At 45.2% G+C, this 25,363-nt stretch overlaps 3 protein-coding genes across 9 annotated transcripts in view; 2 read left to right on the top strand and 1 right to left on the bottom strand.

The window, feature by feature from the left end:
• The window catches only part of LOC310697098 (beta-1,3-galactosyltransferase 1-like), a 125,984-nt gene that overhangs the window by 8,462 nt on the left and 92,159 nt on the right, over positions 1 to 25,363 (top strand). The window contains exon 2 of one of the 3 annotated variants that reach the window (XR_014520930.1): positions 1,247 to 2,924. The exons of 1 other annotated variant lie outside the window; for it this stretch is intronic. Coding sequence is in view for 1 of the 2 variants with exons in the window: in XM_083483412.1 (XP_083339538.1) it covers positions 1,336 to 2,460 (1,125 nt within the window). In the remaining variant the exon portion in view is untranslated. Of the gene's footprint in view, positions 1 to 1,246; positions 3,912 to 25,363 lie in introns of those variants that run through there. One more of the 3 variants, XM_083483412.1, reaches the window with a different exon arrangement.
• LOC310697096 (beta-1,3-galactosyltransferase 1-like) lies at positions 770 to 24,475 on the top strand. The gene is made up of 2 exons (XM_083483410.1): positions 770 to 1,165; positions 22,631 to 24,475. The coding sequence occupies exon 2, from the start codon at positions 22,776 to 22,778 to the stop codon at positions 23,979 to 23,981; it is 1,206 nt and encodes a 401-aa protein (XP_083339536.1). The 5' UTR covers positions 770 to 1,165; positions 22,631 to 22,775; the 3' UTR covers positions 23,982 to 24,475.
• The window catches only part of LOC310697094 (beta-1,3-galactosyltransferase 2-like), an 83,082-nt gene continuing 68,250 nt past the window's right edge, over positions 10,532 to 25,363 (bottom strand). For 3 of the 5 annotated variants that reach the window (XM_083483407.1, XM_083483409.1, XM_083483406.1), the window contains exon 2: positions 10,757 to 12,538. In XM_083483407.1, coding sequence (XP_083339533.1) covers positions 11,358 to 12,458 — 1,101 coding nt within the window. In that variant the 5' untranslated portion in view covers positions 12,459 to 12,538 and the 3' untranslated portion in view covers positions 10,757 to 11,357. Of the gene's footprint in view, positions 12,539 to 14,255; positions 14,463 to 14,600; positions 15,672 to 25,363 lie in introns of those variants that run through there. The other 2 variants (XM_083483405.1, XM_083483408.1) reach the window with 2 other exon arrangements.

Raw genomic sequence — 25,363 nt, 5'->3', positions numbered from 1 at the left:
ATACTCTCTTGTACAACTGCGGTTTATAGCTTAACCAACAACAACATACCCAAAACAGAGCTCCTTCTTCCTATAAATTTCAACAACATTATGGGTGTGTTCAACAAAGTTCAACATAGAGTATATCCACTGAAATGAATGGGCCTAAGATAGTTACGTCCATTAATTTAAATGAGTCTACTCTGAGTATTGCTAAGGTTGGATCCAACCCATCCTCTGAGAGAGACACAAAAGCTGTCATAAGATTCTGAGATAGAATTTAGCAATCATTAAACAATTCCACCAAACGTTTATAAAGTCTGCCATTTTAGCATCACATGTACACCATGTAAGTTATTCCTGTTTCAGAAGAATAACTTAGCGCTCTAAACGTGTTGAGACTACCTGTATTGCTCAATTTGCCTCCTGCACCTGCTGAATTTTTGTTTATGCTGCTGCTCTTTCAGTGCATTCTAACTTTTTTATGGCCTAATTTGGAAATACAGGGAGGAATTCCATGTAGCACAATGGCAATCGTTCCATCAGTGCAAGCTTTTCAGCTTACCAGACACCCTGGCACACACCCAGCTGGGCACTTCACCCAGAACTTGTGTTTCCTTTTGGAAGTGAGCCTATGATGGAGAGGGCCGGAGCATAATCACCCCAAGAAGTTATTGTTTCTCCCGTAGCCCCAGCCGTGGATCCCAGCAGAAATCAAACATCATGCTCTGCCTCTGTGCCTTTCCAGCCTGCAGCTTTCCCTCTAGTTCACACCACAGTCCCCCAAAATGTTAACTTTGTCTTTCTAGCTGGGGGAGGGGCCCCACCCATTTGTTGTCTCAGACAGAGCCCCTTCCCTTTGTTTTCCTTTAATGGCTCATCACCCAGGTGATTACCTCATCAGGAAGCTGGTCTGGCTTCTAGTTTAACACTTACTGGATCCAGGAGTTCAGGAGTCTGGCACCCATAAACTCATATAACACCTTATTCGGATTCCAATGGATCTGTAAATAGATGGGTTGAGTGAATAATGCCAATCCCTGAGAGTGCATATTTTCCTTCCAGAAACAGATTGCAAGGGCAAGAAGGCAGGTGTTATGAGCAGGTCTTGAGTGTGTGGGCAGTTGGCAGACTGATTCTCCGTGCGCCCAGCCTGATCCCCAAAGCTCCCCTTGTGTGTGTGTGTGTGTGTGTGCGCGCACACACACACACACACACACACAGAGAACAGAATTCACCTCCCTTTCACTGGGCTTCTCTTTTGCAGGTTGTCATTGGAAACAGGACAGAGCTGGCCAGGATCTCTCCCCCGCTCACATACAGTCTGCAAGTGCCCTCCTCCTGCCCACCAAAAGTATGGAAGGTGCCAGGAAGATGTTCATGACTCAGCTGCAGAATTTGCCCACCGTGGTCCTCTTCATTTCCTGCTCAGCTTTCCTTTTCCTACTTGTTGCGAAGAACGAATGGGAGTCTCTCGAGACGCTTTCCTCACCGCCCGACATCAAGCTCAATGGTGGTCCAGATTCCGCAGGCGATCGTAAAAGTGCCATAAGATTTGAATGGGAATCTGCAGTGGAGAGGACAAAGGAGACCAAGCCCTCTGGTCTGATTTCCCCACCACCACCAGTGGCCAAGCGGCATCCCTTAGAGGTTGTCTATTCCACTGATTATAAGTTCCTTCTCAACGAGCCAAAGAAATGCCAGGAGAGGAGCCCTTTCTTGATCCTGCTGGTGATAACTGAGCCCCAGGATTTTGCCACAAGGCAGGCCATCCGGCAGACGTGGGGCAACGAGAGCTCGGTGCCTGGGGTTTCCATTCTTCGTCTCTTTCTGACAGGTGTCCACCCAAAATTTGGATACCCGCTCCAGGCCCTTTTGGAAGAGGAGAGTTCCATCCACAAAGATATTATTCAGCAGGACTTCCTGGATACCTACAACAACCTTACCCTGAAGACTTTGATGGGCATGGAGTGGATAAGCAAGTTCTGCCCCAATGCCACCTACGTGGTGAAGGCAGACAGTGACATCTTTCTCAATGTGAACTACATGGTGTCCCACCTGCTGCAGCCTCACCTGCCACCCAAGAAGAACTACATGACAGGGTACATCTACTGGAAAACAAAGCCACTGCGTGACAAGGCCTACAAGTGGTATGTGCCACGGGCGGTGTACCCAAATGAGACCTACCCACCCTACTGCGCAGGCCCAGGGTATGTGCTCTCTGGGGATCTGGCCAAGAAGATCTACCAGGTAGCAAAGACCATCAGGGTCATTAACATGGAAGATGCCTTCATGGGAATCTGCCTGTATGAGCTGGGTATCAGTGTGACAGAAAGCCCCTGGGGTCTCTTCAACGTGTACAAAGTCAAGTATGAGAAGTGCAAGTTCTCCAAGGTGGTGGTGGTGCATCACTACGGGCCAGAGGAGCTGCTGCAGATTTGGCCTGGCTTTCAGGACCAGAACCAGACTTGCAAGAGTTAAAAGTGAGGGAGGTGAACAGACACACAGCCTCTTGTGGAGAAGTTGGCGTCAAGGACTGGCAACATGCGGGCATGTTCCTGTACAATGGACAAATCCATGCCAACAAATTGCAATGAGGAAAGCTCAGAGAAGAAGGGACATTCTGTGCTTGTCAAAATCGGTATTTATGCCCTCAGAAGCGAGCTGGCCCCACATAACATGCTCATCATGCCGTGTGGTTCGTTGTCATTCATACGGCTCTCCTCCCCGTAGAATCTCAGCAGCTGCCCATAGCGACTTGTTTGGTTTGCTCTGAACTGACCACTGTGCTACTAATGTGCCAAATTGACAACCTCAGAGTTCTGAGAGCATCACAGCCACCACCTCACCTACTGGAAGAGAGCAACCCTCAGGCCATGCAGATGTGGCACTAGGCATAGGGTTGCCATACGTCCAGGATTTCCCGGAAATATCCTCTTTTTGGGGTCCTACATGCCCATCCTGGGGGAATTTTATATTTTAAAGCAATTGTTCGGGATTTTGGGTTTTAAAATATATATAAAATTTTTGTGTGCAAGCAGTTCTGTATGTTTACCTCTTGAAATGAAATATGGCAACCAAAAAAAGCTCAACAATTTTTGTGTCTGCAAACCCTACACTAGGGCAATGCAGAGTTCACCTGTTCCAACATGTTGAAGTGCAGCCTGGTCATCTTTAGAATAATTTAAAGCAGATCAGTAGAAGTTTCCTTCACAGTAGGAAGCCATACTCCACATAGGACCTGCCTCTTTGGGTTGTTGCCAGTTGTGCAAAAGACTTATTTGTCACCTTCTGCTGCTTTTTCATATATATAAATATATATATATATATGCACACACACACATACACTGTCTGTTTTCAAAGAGCTTCTCCCAACACACAACGCAGCATTATTTATACATGAATCACCATAAAGACGTTAACCCAGCCATTCCCTGTTCTCTTTGAAGGATGAGATAAGGTTGAAAAGGTGAATCCTCAACCAGGGAAGAGCATTCAGAAAAAGTACCATATTTTCTGCTCTATAAGATGCACCAGACCATAAGACGCACCTAGTTTTTGGAGGAGGAAGAACTGGGAATTCCCAGAACCTGCCCCCCCAACTCTAAAACACCTGCACCCTGCAAAACAAATAAAAAACATTAGAAAGCAGGCAGCACATATCAGCCAACCCTCCCCTAAGCCAAAAGAGCCTAGTTCATCATTAAAAATTGGTAGGGGCAAGGGGGGGGGGTTGATGGGCCTTGTAGTGCCCATGGAGCTACGTTGGGGATCCCAAGAACAGACTTTTTACTGAACTTATTTTTACTTGTCTTATAATTTTGGTCGGAGACTTAAATGCCTGTGTAAGAAAAACCCTGTTGTTCCCTATTTAATTCAGATAATCTATGTCTTTTGTTTTATTATGATTTTATTAAACTGATTTATTTATATATCTGTATCTTGTTTTTTTAGTATTGTTTGTGTTTCTTTATTGTAAGTTGCTTTGCGGGCCGCTAAGTGGGAGAAAAGTAGTGTCTAAAATAATGCTGTGGTTACGATGATACAATCTGAGAAGTGTTTTATTAGCTCTTAATATATAAGAAATCCACTTGCCAGGTTTCTCGTATACCCTGAGGCCACCCCAGAATAGACTCCAGGTGGGAATATGTTCCAGGTCACGGATATAATGAAATTGTCAGTCTCCAACAACATTTTCACTTACTGAAACTTCTTTTGGCTTCTGCCAGTTATTGGTGTTGCCCAAAAAACCCATAACACACGTTGCTGATTTTTGTTAATAAGAACCGAAATGAACCTTTTGGGAGGAAAATGATGAGAAAGCTCATCTGAAACAGCTGTGAACTGCATTTACAGCATGCCATGGCAGCATGGGTGTCAAGTCGACCTCTATATTTTGGGCCTGTAAAGCGGCAGCCCTGTCTTCTACTGTGCCCCTGGGATCAGTTTCACCAGCCTTTCACTGACGGTTCCTCCATGCAGTCTATTATGCACAAAGAACTCTGAGGTTGGTTGTTCTTGAGAAAGCATGTCTCATAGGCAAGCACAAATCTCTCTGTATCTCAAGCTTCAGGTCCTCATTTAACTGTACCATCTCTCTCCGTTCTGCTGCACTGCCTGGAGTTGCCTTCTGGAAGGTCTCCCCATCCTTGGAAGATGCCACACTGTCCAAACTGGCCTGGGAAAGGTTGCCCCAGCCTGTGCAGCACTGAGAGACGCCAACAAAAGCTTACAGATAAACATAAGGACAGCTGAAAACATGGGGTGGGGGGATAACCACAATCATTCAAAGACAATCCAACACTGATAGAATTAAAACATTGTTGTTGATCCTCTTAACTGAAGCATCCTGTTTTAGGCCCTAGCAAGGGCCATCCATGCCAACAAAATCATAAAATAAACGATTATAAAATAATAATAACATTATATAATAATAATTTATTATTTATACCCCGTCCATCTGACTGGGTTTCCCCAGCCACTCTGGGCGGCTCTCAAAGGAATATTAAAAACACAATAAAACATCAGACATTAAGAACTTCCCTAAACAGGGAAATACACAGTAAAACTGTCAGAATCCTCAGTTCAGCAAAACTTTTATTTGGGGCAAACCCAAATACCACCCAAGTGGGAAGTGTTTAAGTTCTCCAGGCAAGATTTCACATAAGGTATTTGGGGTGGGGGGTGGAGAACAAGGAAAATAATAAATACAAAAATTACAGCAACCAGCTACAAGAATTTCTAAATAGGCCAGTGTAAATCTGCTGCTACAGAACAAACAGAGCTACCTTTTTCAATATCCTTTTGCTGTTGGCAAGTGAAAATGCAAGGTTTTTGGTGTTGTTGACTGGATCGGTAACCTGGTGCAAGCAAAATGTAAGCCAGGTGTTTGGGACTCCTCCAGTCCCACTTTCACTGTGGAGGGAGAGATGGACCAGCATCTTGGCCCCCATAGCAAGGAGGATGTGGATCAGGGGTCAGCAATTTTTTTCAGCAGGGGGCCAGTCCACATCCCTCAGACCGTGTGGAGGGCCAGACGACATTTTGAAAAAAAAGAGAAAAAGAACAACTTCCTATGCCCCACAAATAACCCAGAGATGCATTTGAAATAAAAGGACACATTCTACTCATATAAGAACACGCTGATTCCTGGACCGTCCGTGGGCCAGATTTAGAAGGCAATTGGGCCGGATCCGGCCCCCAGGCCTTAGTTTGCCTACCCATGATGTGGATGATGACAAGGGGAAGGGATTTTGAGTTAAGCAAATCCTTGCTATTAGAAAAAGAAGCTCAGAGATACTTTTATGATAATATCTGAATGCCTGCACCAGTAGCATACTGGAGTAGATTTGGAAAGTATTTGGAGCTAATCATACGGTAAGATTTCCTTTCTTAAACATTTTGGCTTATTGTTCTTCCTCATTCCTCACGTAGTGTCAGAGCATCCTGAAATAAAAAAAAAGGTCTTATATATAATAAATGTTCATAAATGTAACAACGAAGCACATAAATTGTTTTTGTTTTGCTTTGTTTATGTGTTTAGTTTAATGGGTTTAGGGTGGGTTGGTATTGTTTATATATTGTATTGTTTTTGTTTTTGTTTTTTCTTGTTTTCCCCCTTTTTTCTTTTTTGTCTTTTCTCTCTTTCTTCTGCTTTTTTGTAACTTTTAAAAGTAATAAATATTATTTAAAAAAAAGAGAACTTCAGTACATAACTGTATTTATAAAAATGAACTTCAAATGTCCTTGAATTGGTCTGTGGGAGAGTTACCTGCCTTGTTTGGGTCCCATGAAGTGCTTCAGATAAGTTGGGATTAAGGAGAGAGAGGGGGGGGTCTGGGCCAATGGACTTGGAAGAAGGTGCCCCCTGCCAGGGACTGGGGGCAGGACTCTGATCTGTGGTTTGGGGCTGTGGATGGACTGGGCCAGGATGTAGAAAGATGGAGAGGACCCCCAGCAGCCCCTCCAAGTGTCCTTATTTTCCAGGGACAGTCCCAGATTTACAGAAGCCGTCCCAGTTTTTTATTTGATCCTGGAATGTTGTGCTTTTCCTTAGGACGTCCCTATCTTCATCGAAGAAATATTGGAGGGTATGGAGTTATGTGACCCCCGAGCCAAGTAACTATACCGTACAACCTTTAGAAGACATTTGAAGGCAGCCCAGTATGGGGATGTTTTTAAATGTTTGTTTTATTATGTTTTTATATATGCTGGAAGCTGCCCAGAGTGGCTGGGTCAACCCAGTTAGATGGGCAGGGTATAAATAATAAAATGATTATTATGGAATACGACGTCACGTCTCTATTTTCAATTGAGAAATGTTGGAGGGTGTGCTAGTGAGAAAGCAGATTTGATCCTGGTATTGTGTCTTGATGTGGCTGCAGAGATTGTTTCAGGACTGGAGTGCGAGTTTAGAGCTTCTGACCCACAACCAGAGGGGAGGCCAAAGCAAAACAGATGAGGTCCAGGAAGATTAATTTACTTGGACTGAGAAATTTGTGATGATACCAAGACAAGGAACTCTGTGGAGGCCCCAGGACAAAAGACCATGCAAGCAGCTGCCCACCGGGGGAGCAGGGCAGAGGTTTGAGTCTGTTATCTGAGACTCTTTTACTTTTCCCACTGGTCTTAGCAATGGACTTTGTAGCACAGTGCTTTTTTGTGTGTTGATGATTTTTTACTATTTAATGTGATTTTTAAAAAAAGAATAGCTCTGGTAACTGTTGGTGTGTTTGAAGGCTACCTTAGAGGTGCAGCTCTGACTGAACTATGCACAAAGAAGGAGGGAGGAGGAAGCCTGGAGAATTCCTGAGGAACTGGAAATTGCCGGGTTGGTCTAAAAGTATTGTATTATGATCTGCTTTGATTTGTTCTAAATGCCTCTACTTACATTTTCTGTTATTTCATTTTACAGGAAAGTTGTACACTTTTCATTTCTGTCGGCACATCTGGGTCAAATGTGTGCCTTGGGAAGAGGTTGATGGTATGGGGTTGTGGGTGTCCTGTTTGATCAGTACTTTTGAGAATTATTTATTTACGTATATATGCAACTTGAGTCTACATTGGAGGGATTTCCAGCATTCACATCTCAGTAGAGGCTTGCTTGCTTGCTACAGAAGCGCAGCACTGGATTCAGCAGCAGCCAAACAGTCCTCTCTGTGTCTCTTCGAAAACAGCTTGAAGAAAACAATTCTGCATCAGCCTACATCATCCAAGCTGGAACCCTCAACCTTTTCTTTTCCTGCCCACTAACACGCATAAGCTGGAGAAACCACTCCTCTCTGTCAATTGATGACTTCCTTGATGAGTTGATGACTGGGCTTAAGGGCTTATCTCCCCAGGATGCCCAGGTCCAGAAAAACTAGATTGGCCCACATTTTTACACTGCTAAATCAAATGTCTGTCAGCTCATCTTAATTGTCCAAAAGTGAGCACAGACCCTGTGTGAAGCATGCCAAGATCCCTGGACTCGGAGATTGGGGTGGCCTGTTATTTTTCTCTGAACAATAGAATCTTGTGGTTTGCAGGAAGGGATTTTTGTGTTTTTTTAAAAATAAAGACAAACTGGAGTACTTAGATGCAACTGTGAAACAGGAGAATTCCATGTTGTGGATCATTATTAGGAAAGGGAATGAAAACTAAAATGCGAATATCATAATATTGTTATACGAATTTCTGTTGCAACAACCACTTGGAATACTGCATACAGTACTGGTTGCCTCACCTCATAGAATCGTAGAGTTCGAAGGGACCCCCAAGAGTCATCTAGTCCAGCCCCCTGCAATGCAGGGCTCTCAGTATAAAGCATACTGCAGACCTGGGGGGCGGGGAGGGAATCAGAAACGGACAACCCAAATGAGCAAGGAATTGGAGCGACTTCCCTATGAGAAAAGGTTACAACACTGGGGGCTTTTTACTTCAGTGTAGATGGGAGGTTGCAAAACCCCTTGGTGGCATCTTTCCTGGAACAAATGTTTGTCCAGATCCCTTCCAGCGCTTCATTCTGCAATCACATCCACCCCAAGCATGATAATCAGACGCCAAAAATTTGTGGAGGATACTAGGCATGGGGCTATGTATTGCCCACAACAAGCCTCTAAACCAGCAAGCCTCTACAACACCCATCATCCCTAGCTAGCAGGACCAGTGGCCAGGGATTGATGGGAGTTGTAGTCCAAAAACAGCTGGAGACCCAAGTTTGGGAAACACTGGTCTAAAACATTACAATTTTGGTGAGGAGCACTCATGTCAAGCATGTGGGGTGATCTAACCGTAGTTAAATCAGATTGTCCTAATGCTTCCTTGGTTGCTAAGTGTCTTATCCTCTATTATTCTAGCTTGATGCCATAGAGTTTTCCACAGGACAAACAAAAGGTCTCTCACCTTGGTAACGCTGGTCTGCGACAAACAGGACAAGTCTAATGTGTGAGGGCAGGAAGGAGAGGGGAGGCGACATTTGGATCTCATATTAGGGGGCTGGGATGCCAACTTGAATAAAATATTGGGGGTGCGGAGCGAGGTAAGCCTATCCCTTTGATATACAATGGATAATGGAGCTCATGAGACAGAACAGACATTGGGCTGTTCCAATTTATTTGTTGCAGAGGAGTCTCCATGTCTAAATCTGCGTGCGACAATACCATCTCCATTCAATACTGTATTGAGAGATGGCAACACAGTCAAGATAAATAAATAAATAAAACCTATAAATATAGGTTTGTTTGATGATGATGATGATGATTTTGCACTGCCTTGGCTCAGTGCCCAGTGCAGGGATACTGCTCATGCTGCCCTACATCCGGCACTGCAGTTAGCATTACCGTATTGGCCAGTTATTGACCTGGTATGCACTGGCATGGATTGGATCCTCAGTTTAAGTTATGAGCACAAAGCTTGGACTTGCATGTGCCTTTTGCCTCTTCTTCCTCCTGAGAGTGAGGGGAGGCCACTGAAAGCTTCTGCTTTTGTTTATGAATAACTCAAGCTTCCCAATTACAGTGGTACCTTGGTTCTCAAACTTAATCCGTTCCGGAAGTCTGTTCAAAAACCAAAGTGTTCCAAAACAAAGACAAGCTTTTCCATAGAAAGTAATGCAAAATAGATTGATCCATTCCAGACTTTTAAAAACAACCCCTAAAACAGTAATTTACCATGAATTTTGCTATCTAACAAGACCATGAACCCATAAAATGAAGGCAATAAACAATGTACAGTGGTACCTCAGGTTACAGACGCTTCAGGTTATATACGCTTCAGGTTAAAGACTCCGCTAACCCAGAAATAGTACCTCGGGTTAAGAACTTTGCTTCAGGATGAGAACAGAAATCGTGCTCCGGCGGCGCGGCAGCAGCAGGAGGCCCCATTAGCTAAAGTGGTGCTTCAGGTTAAGAACAATTTCAGGTTAAGAATGGACCGCCGGAACGAATTAAGTACTTAACCCGAGGTACCACTGTACTGCACTAGAAAATAACGCATTTTTCGCTCTATAAGATGCACTTTTTCCCTCCTAAAAAGTAAGGGGAAATATGTGTGCGTCTTATGGAGCGAATGCAGGCTGCACAGTTATCCCAGAAGCCAGAGTAGCAAGAGGGATCGTTGCTTTCGCTGTGCAGCGATCCCTCTTCCTGTTCTGGCTTCTGGGATAGCCACGCGAAGCCTCCTCAGAGCAGCTGGAGGCATGTTCCCCATGCCCTGAAGAGGCTTTGCGTTGCTTTCGCAGAAGCCAGAACAGCAAGAGGGATCGCTGCGCAGTGAAAGCAGCAATCCCTCTTGCTGTTCTGGCTTCTGGGATTCAGTATATTTTTCTTCTTGTTTTCCTCCTCCAAAAACTAGGTGCGTCTTATGGTCTGGTGCGTCTTATAGAGCGAAAAATACGGTACTTTTTCTAGATGCTCTTCCCTGGTTGAGGATGCACCTTTCCCCTCCTTTTCAACCTTATCTCATCCTTCAAAGAGAACAGGGAATGGCTGGGTTAACAGCTTTATGGTGATTCATGTATAAATAATGCTGCATTGTGTCTTGGGAGAAGCTCTTTGAAAACAGACAGTGTATGTGTGTGTGCATATATATATATATTTATATATATGAAAAAGCAACAGAAGGTGACAAATAAGTCTTTTGCACAACTGGCAACAACCCAAAGAGGCAGGTCCTATGTGGAGTATGGCTTCCTACTGTGAAGGAAACTTCTACTGATCTGCTTTAAATTATTCTAAAGATGACCAGGCTGCACTTCAACATGTTGGAAAAGGTGAACTCTGCATTGCCCTAGCTTTTTTTGGTTGCCATATTTCAAGAGGTAAACATACAGAACTGCTTGCACACAAAAAGTATATATATTAAAAAACCCAAAATCCTGAACAATTGCTTTAAAATGTAAAATTCACCCGGATGGGCATTTAGGACCGCCAAAAGAGGATATTTCCGGGAATTCCTGGACGTATGGCAATCCTACGTAGTGCCAATCCTAAGCATGGCCTGAGGGTTGCTCTCTTCCAGTAGGTGAGGTGGTGGCTGTGATGATCTCAAAACCCTGAGGTTATCATTTGGGCACATTAGTAGCACAATGGTCAGTTCAGAGCAGACCAAACAAGTTGCTATGGGCAGCTGCAGAGATTCTACGGGGAGGAGAGCAGTGTGAATGGCAACGAACCACACGGCACGATGATCATGTTATGTGGGACCAGCTCGCTTCTGAGGGCATAAATGCCAATTTTGACAAGCACAGAATCTCCCTTCTTCTCTGAGCCATCCTCTCCTTCCTCATCTCAATTTGTTGGCATGGATGTGTCCATTGTACAGAAAAATGCCCGCATGTTGCCAGTCCTCGACGCCAACTTCTCCACAAGAGGCTGTGTGTCTGTTCACCTCCCTCCCTTTTAACTCTTGCAAGTCTGGTTCTGGTCCCGAAAGCCAGGCCAAATCTGCAGCAGCTCCTCTGGCCCGTAGTGATGCACCACCACCACCTTGGAGAACTTGCACTTCTCATACTTGACTTTGTACACGTTGAAGAGATCCAAGGAGCTGTTTGTCATGCTGATGCCCAGCTCATACAGGCAGATTCCCATGAAGGCATCTTCCATGTTAATGACCCTGATGGTCTTTGCTACCTGGTAGATCTTCTTGGCCAGATCCCCAGAGAACACATACCCTGGGCCAGCGCAGTAGGGCGGGTAGGTCTCATTGGGGTACACCTCCTGTGGCACATACCACTTGTAGGCCTTTTCACGCATTGGCTTTGCATTCCTATAGATGTGCCCTGTCATGTAGTTCTTCTTGGGTGGCAGGTGAGGCTGCAGCAGGTGGGACACCATGAAGTTCACATTGAGAAAGATGTCACTGTCTGCCTTCACCACGTAGGTGGCATTGGGGCAGAACTTGCTTATCCATTCCATGCCCATCAGAGTCTTCAGGGTAAGGTTGTTGTAGGTATCCAGGAAGTCCTGCTGAATAATATCTTTGTGGATGGAACTCTCCTCTTCCAAAAGGTCCTGGAGCAGGTATCCAAATTTTGGGTGGACACCTGTCAGAAAGAGACGAAGAATGGAAACCCCAGGCACCGAGCTCTCATTGCCCCACGTCTGCCGGATGGCCTGCCTCGTGGCAAAATCCTGGGGCTCAGTTATCACCAGCAGGATCAAGAAAGGGCTCCTCTCCAGGCATTTCTTTGGCTCGTTGAGAAGGAACTTATAATCAGTGGAATAGACAACCTCCAAGGGATGCCGCTTGGCCACTGGTGGTGGTGGGGAAATCAGACCAGAGGGCTTGGTCTCCTTTGTCCTCTCCAGTGCACATTCCCATTCAAATCCTACAGCACTTTTACAACTGTATGCGGAATCTGGGCCGCCCTTGACCTTGATGTCCTGCGGTGAGAAAAGCGTCTTAAGAGACTCCCATTTGTTCTTCGCAACAAGTAGGAAAAGGAAAATAGAGCAGAAGAGGACCACAGTGGGCAAATTATGCAGCTTGGTCATGAGCATCTTCCTGGCACCTTCATTTGCAGACTGTACATGGGTGGGGGAGAGATCCTGGCCAGTTCTGTCCTGTTTCCAAAGACAACCTGAAAAAGAGAAGCCCAGTGAAAGGGAGATGAATTCTGTTCTCTCTCTCTCTCTCTCTCTCTCTCTCTCTCTCTCTCTCTCTGTGTGTGTGTGTGTTTGTACAGCACACACACAAGGGGAGCTTTGGTGATCAGGCTGGGCGCACGTAGAATCAGTCTGCCAACTGCCGACATGCTCTAGACTGCTCATAACACCTGCCTTCTTGCCCTTGCTATCTGTTTCTGGAAGGAAAATATACACTCTCACGGATTGGCATTAGTCACTCAACCCATCTATTTACAGATCCATTGGAATCCGAAGAAAGTGTTATATGAGCAGGAGGCAAATTAAGCAATACAGGTAGCCTAAATCTCAACATCTTTAGAGCGCTACTTTATTCATCTGAAACAGGGATAGCTTAGAACTGAATATGGAACAAATGATTGGTTCAAAACTGGGAAAGGAGTACAACAAGGCTGTACTGTATATTGTCTCCCTGCTTATTTAACTTATATGCAGAATTCATCATGCGAAAGGCTGGACTGGATGAATCCCAAACTGGAATTAAAATTGCTGGAAGAAATGTCAACAACCTCCTGTACTTGCCCTAATTGTCAGGCTACATAGGCTACAGAATACCTTTAACGAAAAGGAAGCAATTAAGAGTCCAGCATCATAATGGGATGAGAGTCCCATAGTTTGAAGGGAAGAAATACTTTCTTTTATCTGTCCCTAAATCTTCCAACCTTCAGCTTCATTGAACGTCCATAATTTCAAGTGTTATTAGAGAGGGAGAAAAGGCTTTCTTAATCTGCTTTCTCTATGCTATGCATAATTTTTATAAACTGCTGGAAGAAGCAGGTCTACAGCTTGAGGGTACTTCTGAATTGGACCCTGTCATTCAGGAGCAATCACAATTGGTAAAACTTGGAATAAAAAGGAAGAAACCTTGCAAGAATTGACATCTTCACTGTGGTGATGCATCCAAGGCAGGAGAGATTTAGATTCCCCCTACTTTTCATTTTCTGTTTGCTCTGCCAGAGCAAGAGAGCAAAATTTATTTTCCTTACAGTTACATGTTCCCAAATACTTCAGTTATCAAAGGGAAATGTTGAAGCTAGCTAAGTTGCAAATCAGATTTTGCTTCATTAGTCTAATTCTCCCCAAACTTCAGGCATCATTTCCTCTGGGTTAGACAATAAAAGCACAATTTCATGTGAGGACAAAGTGATCATCTGGACTTTAACCTTTTATATCAACACTCCAAAACTTTACAGTGTGTTTTATTGGTGCTGTTAAGGGTTCAATGGAAAGAGCAAATAATAGTGGATAGCCTTATTTATTTATTTATTTAATTTCTATACCGCTTTATATTTTTAATAAAAATCTCAAAGTGGTTTACAGCATATTAAATCAAAAAAATCAATTAAACAACAGCCGGGCGATGTTCCTCGTGCCTCATGAGGAGCCTCTTCAGTAGGGCTGGGTGAGTCTGGGCCTCACCCCCTAGGCCACATGGACAGGGCCTTGCAGGGAGCGGCCTTCATGCCTCCCAGCCGGGCGATGTTCCTCCGGCCTCATCAAGGCAGCCCTCTTTAGGGAAGTTTTTAATGAGAGATGTTTTGATGTATTTTTAACCTTCTATTGGAAGCCGCTTAGAGTGGCTGGGGAAACCCAGCCAGATGGGCGGGGTTTAAATTAATAATAATAATAATAATAATAATAATAATAATTCACCTCTTGAGGAGGGCTGGTGAGGGCCTTGCAGGGAGAGGCCCTCACGCCTCACAGCCGGGCAATGTTCCTCCGGCCTCATGAGGAGCCTCTTCAGTGGGGCTGGGTGAGTCTGGGCCTCACCCCCTAGGCCAGGTGGACAGGGCCTTGCAGGGAGTGGCCTTCATATTTATGGCCGGGCAATATTCCTCTGACGTCATGAAGGCAGCCCTGTTTAGGTTTTTAATGACTGATGTTTTAATGTATTTTTAACCTTCTGTTGGAAGCCACTCAGAGTGGCTGGGGAAACCCAACCAGATAGGCAGGGTGGATATAATAATTATAAATTAATTAATAATAATAATTCACCTCTTCAGTAGGGCTGGGTGAGTTGGGCCTCACCCCCTAGGCCAGGTGGAAAGGGCCTTGTGGGGAGCAGCCTTCATGCCTCACAGCCGGGCGATGTTCCTCTGGCCTCATGAGGAGCCTCTTCAGTAGAACAGAGCAACAGGAACTCACCCCTTCATGTGCTTTTAAACTGCCAACCTTCTGACTGGCAAGCCCAAGAGGCTCAGTGGTTTAGACCACAGCGCAACGCACGTTCCTTTTCTAGACCTGATGGGAACCATCAGCCAGGATTGCCAGGCAAATGCCTTCTGTTGTCTCTATCCCAGAGAAGGTGCCTGCCTCACTTGTTCCTGCAACGTCCCAAAGATGGCTGTGGCATAGCTTCTCCTTGAAATACCCATGTGGACATCCATGAGCATATCTGTCACTGCACTTTCGTTTGAAGTGCTGCACCTCAGCAACCTAAACAGAGGAAGATGGAAACATTTTCTGGATTCCTTGTTTAGCATCATTATTTGCTGCTGAAGATGTTGCACGAAGCTTCTCACACGATGGAATATTGCTGTAAACACAATGGAATATTGCTGTTGAGCTGTGTGCAATGTATTTTTTAAAATCGAAACTATATTTACTATATTTTCACCCATTTTGAAGGGCATACTGCCAAAAAGCAGCTTTTTTTTGTTTAACTTTAACTAAATCTCTTAGCTTGCATTTGCACCAGCTCTAGTCAGCATTATCCCTTCCCTTTTTCCAGTAAAAGAAAAGGCAAAAGTGTCAAGGTACTCAAAATGCCTGATTTTGGCACTAGGTGTTGCTATGGCATCAGAAGCTGGACTGCTCTTCTCACCTCTTTCCCCCTTTAGGAAAATTCCCTCCATCAACTCACTTCAGTTTGTCTTGGATGCCTACATTTTTTAGCCTTTGCCCCCTCTGCACCAACAAACATGGCCGAGTATGGCCAAATAAAACAAGCACTGTTCTAAAATCAAAGTCCTACAAAGTCCTTGCTGTTCTGGTTTCTGTGATGGCCTGGGATTCGGACTCGGAGGCTGAACCTGAGGAATCCCAGCCTGCCCAGGATTCCCCGCCTCCAGAACCAGCTGAGCCGGGTCTGGGGCATGAGCCTGAAGGGTCCTCACCTGTGCTGGATCCTCAGGTGCAGGTACCAGCTGAGTCTGCTCTGGCTCCTGAGGTGATGGAGGACCCATTGCCTGCAGGTGCTCCACTCTCAGCCCCGTCAGGGGAAGCTGAGGTTGCCTCTGGGTCCGGTAACCCTCCAGCCTCTTCTGAGCTGCTGAGGCTCAGGGCAGAGAGGAGGAGGGAACTAAGTTCCCGCAGGAGGAGTGCTCGCCTCCAGGCCAGGAGAGGCGAGTCACCTGTGGACCGGGGCCACCCTGCGCATCGGGACAGATAAAAGCCAGCTAGCCCCAGTCCCAAGTTGTGGGAGCAACGTTGTTAGTAGCCTGTTCCTGCCGGCACCCTGTCCTGCCTCTCTGCCGGAGCTCCTGACCTCACCTGACTCCCTGCCTTGGACCCAGCATCAGCTTTGACGGACTGCCTCCATACTGCACCTTCGACCTCGGACTGGACTCGGACCTCGCCTCTCGGTTAGCCCACGGGACCAGCACGGCTTCTGGGATAGCTGCACAGCCTGCATTCGCTCCATAAGATGCACACATAATATAATGTCTCTTAACTCTTGAGTTGTTTCTTAATTGTTTCATTTGATTATTTGTATTTTCTTTGTACTTGTTCTTTAATCTCAATCTCCTTGTATTTGTATTGTTACTTTGCACTGTACCTTTAAACTCAAACTCATTGTTATTAGCATCACCTGGAGTTGGCTTTAGATGTTTCTCAAAAAATATTGTTAGTTACAGTGACTACATTATTACATGAGCACTGCTCCACAGCGTTTGATATTTTCACTCACGTATATTCATTCGAAATAAGATGGGGTATGTACTCTTTTTCATTAATGTTTGTATTACATTTTATAATTTTTGTAAAGTGATATGTCATGCAGGTCATAGTCTGTAAAATTTTATTTTCAGTTTATGAAACAATTCTATATTCTCCCACCGCGCTGACAAAGATCTACGAAACAGCAGTCAATATCCGGAATCTCTGTTCAGTGTTGGACATTATATTTGCTGAATACACAAATCTTCACAGCTTACCTTTCATAATACAAAGTTTGGTACCTCGCTTCATTTAAAGATTTTCAGAGACTTTGAGACTGAGATTCCATTTTAAAGTTGTTATTGTTTGAAGGAATTCTATAAAGATCGTCTATGAAGTATGCATGTGGTCATCGTGTTGCCTAAACATTGTTGACGTTCTCTTTTGCATGACAGGGGTTTGTTTGGATACTACACTTGGCCTAGGGGGCAGGGCCCAGACTCACCCAGCCCCACTGAAGAGGCTCCTCATGAGGCCGGAGGAACATCACCCGGCTATTGTTTTATTGTTTATCTACTATTATATATTCAGGAAGCAAGAACAAATGTTTTGTATTTTTATTGCCTTGGATGTGGTGTCTGCATAATAAACCTCACATTGGTAAAACCAATGTGATCTGGTCTGGAAGAATTATATGTTTAAATTAATCACATCTTACTTCATCTCACATTAGTGTCTATTCTTTCAGCCAAGCCACAGAGAAAGTGTACCCTAACTCTTGTGGGGGGTGACTAGAGGTTGAAAACTGGCAGAAACCATACCCTCCAACATAATTTTACTATTTATACCCCACAAAAAAACCTTCAGCTCTTTGTTCCGGAAAGTGGTGGTTAATTGATTTTTAGTGTGCTTCAAGGTAGGATTGGTTCCAGCTGAACCCTCATCCAACCCATTTTTACCAAGTGACCTCTGAAGTGCCAGAGCACTTAGAGGAATACCCTCCAAAGGTCTCTAAGAATGCTGCAGTGTTTTGCAGACAAGTACGGATTCAAAAAATAATTGAGAAAGGTGTGCAAAATAGGCCTGGGGTGTGTGATGGATGAGCCCCAATGCATTTCAAGCCAGAATAAGCCCTAAATGAGGGGGGAGGGATTTGGTTCACAACAAACTTCTTATGAAGTAATTTGTTGTTTAGTCGTGTCCGACTCTTCGTGACCCCATGGACCAGAGCACGCCAGGCACTCCTGTCTTCCACTGCCTCCCGCAGCTTGGTCAAACTCATGTTGGTAGCTTCAGGAACCTTTGGCTCCCCCCATCCCCCCACTCCGTTCCTTTTGCTGCAGCGCCATCAGTGAGCCGCAGGATCCCGGGACACCCCAATGCTCCTCTTGGGGTTTTGGGGGTAGGCGTATCGCCTTCACACTCTTTTCCTTCACAACAGTGGCGTAGCGTGGGTTGTCAGCACCCGGGGCAAGGCAAGTAATTTGCGCCCCCTAACCCATGGATTTGCGCCCCCTCACCCGTGGATTTGCGCCCCCTAACCCTAACCCCCAGATGTTGCGCCCGGTGCGGCCGGCCCCCCCTGCACCCCCCACGCTACACCACTGCTTCACAAAGCCGAATCTGACATAGCTGTCAGATTTGTGGTCTGCTTGCCATGTTGCAGAGACCTGGAAGTGGGAGGTTTTTTAATGTTTAAAGGTAAAGGGACCCCTGACCATTAGGTCCAGTCATGGCCGACTCTGGGGTTGCGGCACTCATCTCGCTTTATTGGCCGAGGGAGCCGGCGTACAGCTTCCAGGTCATGTGGCCAGCATGACGAAGCTGCTTCTGGCGAACCAGAGCAGAGCATTGAAACGCCTTTTACCTTCCCTCCGGAGCGGTACCTATTTATCTACTTGCACTTTGACGTGCTTTCCAACTGCTAGGTTGGCAGGAGCTGGGACCAAGCAACAGGAGCTCACCCCATCGCGGGGATTCGAACTGCTGACCTTCTCCCTATTTGGAGAAATGATGGAGGGTATGCATTATGATAACACCCATTGGCACATGTATATAATTTATATAAAACAATCATTTATATAAAATACATTTATATAAAATAAATGTATCCCTTTCATCTTGTTCTTGTTCTTGGCTTTGGGTTCTGAGGGGCATGTTCTTCTTTTTTGGTGGGTGGGTGAGATTCAGCATGGGATTGGCATGCAGGTGGTGAGTCTTTCCAGGTGCCTCAGTGGTCCTGGAAAAAAGACTCTCCTGGAAGCAGAGTCCCTGCTCCCTCCCCTCTGTTTTAGCTGGATGAGGTAGGCATTGTCCCTTCCTTTTGTGCCACACCCTCCCAGGGGAAGGTAAATTGCAGCTGACATGCAGCCGGAGTATTCTGTCAAAGGCAGCTGGTGACTTTGAGTGAACAGCACCTTGGGCAGGTAAGTGCTCACCTGAGATGCTGCAAAAAGCACCTCAGAGAAGAGAATGGGAGAGGGGTAGAAAGGCCCTCAAGGAGGGAGAGAACAAATACCTGGAGCACTGAATGAGATTTCCTTTGAAATTGATGATGGCAAAGCAGGCATGTATTTATTTAACCATCTGCTTGGTCACCAACGGTGACCAGGAGATGTATGCGGGTGAGTGGGCTGGGGGCTGAGCCCTCTGTCTCTCATATTGCAGCCCCTTGTGTTTTTATACTCTCTCTGGAGGAGACCTAGTCTAAGGTTGCCATATTTCAAACAGTGAAAATCAGGACACAAAAGTTGCTGAAGTGGCTTTGGGGGGCGGCAGTTGTTGAATTTTTGGGGGCGGGGGCAGCTGCTGAATTTTTGTTGAGGGGAAGTTGTTTGTTGAGCTTTTTGTTTTTTGTTTTTTGTTTATATTTATTAAGGTTTTTTAAAGTAATACAGTAAAAAATAAAAAATAGAAAAGAAAAATACAAAATAAAGACAGTTAAAAAAAAGACACATATTTTCTATCACTTATTTTCCTTTAACTTATTTCCCGGACCTCCTCATACCTCCCTTTTTTGTATTCCACTTCAAATTATTGGTTCAGCAAATCCTTACCATTAAATTTTAACCCGTTTATAACCCTTTTTTCATATTCTCTTAAAGCACTACAGCTGGAAACCCCTTAATTACTATCCAACATCATTCTATCCTTCATTAATTTTACAATATTTCTGTAGATAATCTTTAAATTTATTCCAATCTTCTTCCACCGACTCTTCTCCCTGGTCTCGGATTCTGCCGGTCATTTCTGCTGTTTAAGGTTTAAGTCTAAGGTTGCCATATTTCAAACAGTGAAAATCAGGACACAAAAGTTGCTGAAGTGGCTTTGGGGGGCGGCAGTTGTTGAATTTTTGGGGGCGGGGGCAGCTGCTGAATTTTTGTTGAGGGGAAGTTGTTTATTGAGCTTTTTGGCAAAATTGCAAGAAAGAAAAAAGACGTGGAACCACCCGAAACAAGCGCAGGTGTGTCTGGACCATTTCTCCGTATTCAGCAGAAAGCTGTTGCTTCTTCTGGTGGAGAAGCAGAACAGGCAAGTCAGCTCACTCAGTACTGGAGCCAAGACTGAAGTCTGGAGAAGGGCAATAATAATAATTTATTTCTACCTCGCCCATCTGGCAGGGTTTCCCCAGCCACTCTGAGCAGCTTCCAACAGAAGGTTAAAAATATATTAAAATATCTGTCATTAAAAACTCCCCTAAACAGGGCTGCCCTGATGAGGCCGGAGGAACATCGCCCGGCTGTGAGGCGTGAAGGTCGCTCCCTGCAAGGCCCTGTCCACCTGGCCTAGGGCAGGGGTCTGCAACCTTTAAGACAAAAAGAGCCACTTGGCCCCGTTTCCGAAGAAAAAAAAACCCTGGGAGACGCAAAACCATTGCGACATTTAAAACAAATATAACATGCCTTTATCTGTGGCTGGCCTACCGGGGGTCCAAAACAAGGACGTCATCTTCCTCCTCGCAGTCGTAGACCTGCATGCGCGCCGCTGCCCTCCGATCTGACAGCGGGCGGGAAGGTGATGTCGGGACGGTGCGTGACTGATGCACGCACCGCCCCCATGCAACGTCACAGCCAGTACAGCGCCCACCACAGTGGGGAGTGTCGGGGCACACAAATCACCTCCTCCCCTCGCTAGTATCCGCCCCGGAGCCACGGCAAAGGTGTAAAAGAGCCACATGCGGCTCCGGAGCCGCAGGTTGCAGACCCCTGGCCTAGGGGGTGAGGCTGAGACTCACCAGCCCTACTGAAGAGGATCCTCATGAGGCCGGAGGAACATCGCCCGGCTATTGTTTTATTTTTTATCCACTATTATTTGCTCTTTCCACCGCACAGCATCAATAAAACACAATGTAAAGTTTTGGAGTGTTGATGTACAAGGTTAAAGTCCACACGATCACTTTGTTCCCACATGAAATTGCGCTTCTATTGTCTAACCCAGAGGAAATGATGCCTGAAGTTTGGGGAGAATTAGACTAATGAAGCAAAAACTGATTGGCAACTAGGGGGAATCGAAATCTCTCATGCCTTGGATGCATCAACCACAGTGAAGATGTCAATTCTTGCAAGGTTCCTTCCTTTTTATTCCACATTTTACCAATTGTGATTGCTCCTTAGTGACAGGGTCCAATTCAGAAGTACCCTAAAGCTGTAGACCTGCTCCTTCCAGCAGTTTATAAAACTTACGCATAGCATAGAGAAAGCAGATTGACAAAGCCTTTTATGCCTCTCTAATAACATTTGAACTTGTGGCCTTTCAGTGAAGCTGAATGTTGGAAGATTTAGAACAGATAAAAGAAAGTACTTCTTCACTTCAAACTATGGAACTCTCACCCCATTATGAGGCAGGACTCGTAATTGCTTCGTTTTTCATTAATGGTATTCTGAGGCCAAATATAGCCTATGTAGCCTGCCAATGAGAACACGTACAGGAGGTTGTTGACATTTCTTCCAGCAATCTTAATTCCAGTTTGGGATTCACCCAGTCCAGCCTTTCGCATGATGAAATCTGCATATAAATTAAATATGCAGGGAGACAATATACAGCTTTGTCGTACTCCTTTCCCAATTTGGAGCTCATCAGTTGTTCCATATCCAGTTCTACCTGTAGCTTCTTCTCCCACATAGAGATTTCTCAGGAGACAGATAATTTATCAGTAATTAAATAAGTCCACCCAACATGTATAACGTCTGCCATTTTAGCATCACATGTACGTGTAAGCTATTCCTGTTTCAGATGAATAACGTAGCGCTCTAAACATGTTGAGATTTAGACTACCTGTATTGCTCAATTTGCCTCCTGCACCTCATGAATTTTTGTTTATGCTGCTGTTCTTTCAGTGCAGTCCAAATTTTATGGCCTAATTTGGAGGAATTCCATATAGCATAATGGCAATTGTTCCATCAGTGCAAGCTCTTCAGCTTACCAGACACCCTGGCACACACCCAGCTGGGCCCTTTACCCAGAATTTGTGTTTCCTTTTGGAAGTGAGGCTCAGTGGAGACTGTGTGGTCTTTACATGGTTAATTGACACAGACATATATACAACCTGAGCCTATGATGGAGAGGGCTGGAGCATAATCACCCCAAGAAGTTATTGTTTCTCCCATAGCCACAGCTGTGGATCCCAGCAGAAATCAAACATCGTGCTCTGCCTCTGTGCCTTTCCAGCCTGCAGCTTTTCCTCTAGTTCACACCACAGTCCCCCAAACTTTGACTTTGCCTTTCTAGCTGGGGGAGGGGCCCCACCCATTTGCTGTCTCAGACAGAGCCCCTTCCCTTTGTTTTCCTTTAATGGCTCATCACCCAGGTGATTACCTCATCAGGAAGCTGGTCTGGCTTCTAGTTCAACACTTACTGGATCCAGGAGTTCAGGAGTCTGGCACCCATAAACTCATATAACACTTTATTCGGATTCCAATGGATCTGTAAATAGATGGGTTGAGTGAATAATGCCAATCCCTGAGAGTGCATATTTTCCTTCCAGAAACAGATTGCAAGGGCAAGAAGGCAGGTGTTATGAGTAGGGTTTGAGTGTGTCTGCAGTTGGCAGACTGATTCTCCGTGCGCCCAGCCTGATCCCCAAAGCTCCCCTTGTGTGCACGCACAAACACAAACACACACACACAGAGAGAGAGAGAGAGAGAGAGAGAGAGAGAGAGAACGAACAGAATTCACCTCCCTTTCACTGGGCTTCTCTTTTGCAGGTTGTCATTGGAAACAGGACAGAGCTGGCCAGGATCTCTCCCAGCTCACATACAGTCTGCAAGTGCCCTCCTCCTGCCCACCAAAAGTATGGAAGGTGCCAGGAAGATTCTCATGACCAAGCGGCAGCATTTGCCCACTGTGGTCCTCTTCTGCTCTATTTTCCTTTTCCTACTTGTTGCAAAGAACAAATGGGAATCTGCAGTGGAGAGGACAAAGGAGACCAAGCCCTCTGGTCTGATTTCACCACCACCACCAGTGGCCAAGCGGCATCCCTTGGAGGTTGTCTATTCCACTGATTATAAGTTCCTCCTCAACGAGCCAAAGAAATGCCAGGAGAGGAGCCCTTTCTTGATCCTGTTGGTGATAACTGAGCCCCAGGATTTTGCCACAAGGCAGGCCATCCGGCAGACGTGGGGCAACGAGAGCTCAGTGCCTGGGGTTTCCATTCTTCGTCTCTTTCTGACGGGTGTCCACCCAAAATTTGGATACCTGCTCCAGGCCCTTTTGGAAGAGGAGAGTTCCATCCACAAAGACATTATTCAACAGGACTTCCTGGATACCTACAACAACCTTACCCTGAAGACTCTGATGGGCATGGAGTGGATAAGCAAGTTCTGCCCCAATGCCACCTACGTGGTGAAGGCAGACAGTGACATCTTTCTCAATGTGAACTACATGGTGTCCCAACTGCTGCAGCCTCACCTGCCACCCAAGAAGAACTACATGACAGGGTACATCTGTAGGAATTTAAAGCCAGTACGTAACAAGGCCTATAAGTGGTATGTGCCATGGGAGGTGTACCCCAATGAAACCTACCCACCCTACTGCGCAGGCCCAGGGTATGTGTTCTCTGGGGATCTGGCCAAGAAGATCTATCAGGTAGCAAAGACCATCAGGGTCATTAACATGGAAGATGCCTTCATGGGAATCTGCCTGTATGAGCTGGGCATCAGCGTGACAAACAGCCCCTCGGGTCTCTTCAATGTGTTCAAAGTCAAGTATGAGAAGTGCAAGTTCTCCAAGGTGGTGGTGGTGCATCACTACGGGCCAGAGGAGCTGCTGCAGATTTGGCCTAGCTTTCGGGACCAGAACCAGACTTGCAAGGACCTGCCTCTTTGGGTTGTTGCCAGTTGTGCAAAAGACGTATTTGTCATCTTCTGTTGCTTTTTCATATATATATATATATATATATATATATATATATATATATATGCACACACACATACACTATCTGTTTTCAAAGAGCTTCTCCCAACACACAACGCAGCATTATTTATACATGAATCACCATAAAGTTGTTAACCCAGCCATTCCCTGTTCTCTTTGAAGGATGAGATAAGGTTGAAAAGGTGAATCCTCAACCAGGGAAGAGCATTCAGAAAAAGCACCGTATTTTTCTCTCTATAAGACACACCAGACCATAAGACGCACCTAGTTTTTGGAGGAGGAAGAACTGGGAATGCCCAGAACCCCCCTAACCCTAAAACACCTGCACCCCGCAAAACAAATAAAAAACATTAGAAAACAGGCAGCACATATCAGCCAACCCTCCCCTAAGCCAAAAGAGCCTAGTTCATCATTAAAAATTGATAGGGGCAGGGGGGTCTTGATGGGCCTTGTAGTGCCCTTGGAGCTACGCTGGGGATCCCAAAAACAGACTTGATTTTTTTACTGAACGCCTTTTTCACTTGTCTTATAATTTTGGTCGGAGACTTAAATGCCTGTGTAAGAAAAACCCCGTTGTTCCCTATTTAATTCAGATAATCTATGTCTTTTGTTTTATTATGATTTTATTAAACTGATTTATTTATATATCTGTATCTTGTTTTTTTAGTATTGTTTGTGTTTCTTTAGTGTAAGTTGCTTTGCGGGCCGCTAAGTGGGAGAAAAGTAGTGTCTAAAATAATGCTGTGGTTACGATGATACAATCTGAGAAGTGTTTTATTAGCTCTTAATATATAAGAAAGCCACTTGCCACGTTTCTCGTATACCTTGAGACCACCCCAGAATAGACTCCGGGGTGGGAATATGTTCCAGGTCACCGATATAATGAAATTGTCAGTCTCCAACAACTTACTGAAACTTCTTCCTGAAACTTTCACTTACTGAAACTTCTTTCGGCTTCTGCCCAAATATACTCTGGTTGGCCTGTGTTATTTTCTCCTACCAATAGGGAACCCGCTTAAGGACTCTGGTGTTGCCCCCAAACCCAGTAACACACGTTGCTGATTTTTGTTAATAAGAACCCAAATGAACCTTTTGGGAGGAAAATTCTGAGAAAGCTCATCAGAAACAGCTGTGAACTGCATTTACAGCATGCCATGGCAGCGTGGGTGTCAAGTAGACCTCTAACATATATTTTGGGCCTGTAAAGCGGCAGCCCTGTCTCCTACTGTGCCCCCGGGATCAGTTTCACCAGCCTTTCACCGACGGTTCCTCCATGCAGTTTATTATGCACAAGGAACACTGGGGTTGGTTGTTCTTGAGAAAGCATGTCTCATAGCCAAGCACAAATCTCTCTGTATCTCAGGCTTCAGGTCCTCATTTAACTGCACAATCTCTCTCCGTTCTGCAGAACAGCACATCTCACGAGAGCTGGACAGGAGGCACCTACATACATCTATATGAGCTACAATTTAGCATCACTTCCCCCCCACTCATGGTAATGGGTTTGC

The sequence above is a fragment of the Podarcis liolepis genome (assembly GCF_965112155.1).
Source record: "Podarcis liolepis genome assembly, chromosome: 17".
NCBI lineage: Eukaryota > Metazoa > Chordata > Lepidosauria > Squamata > Lacertidae > Podarcis > Podarcis liolepis.
Note: the sequence above shows the minus strand (reverse complement) of the source record. Positions and strands in the feature narration are given on the sequence as shown.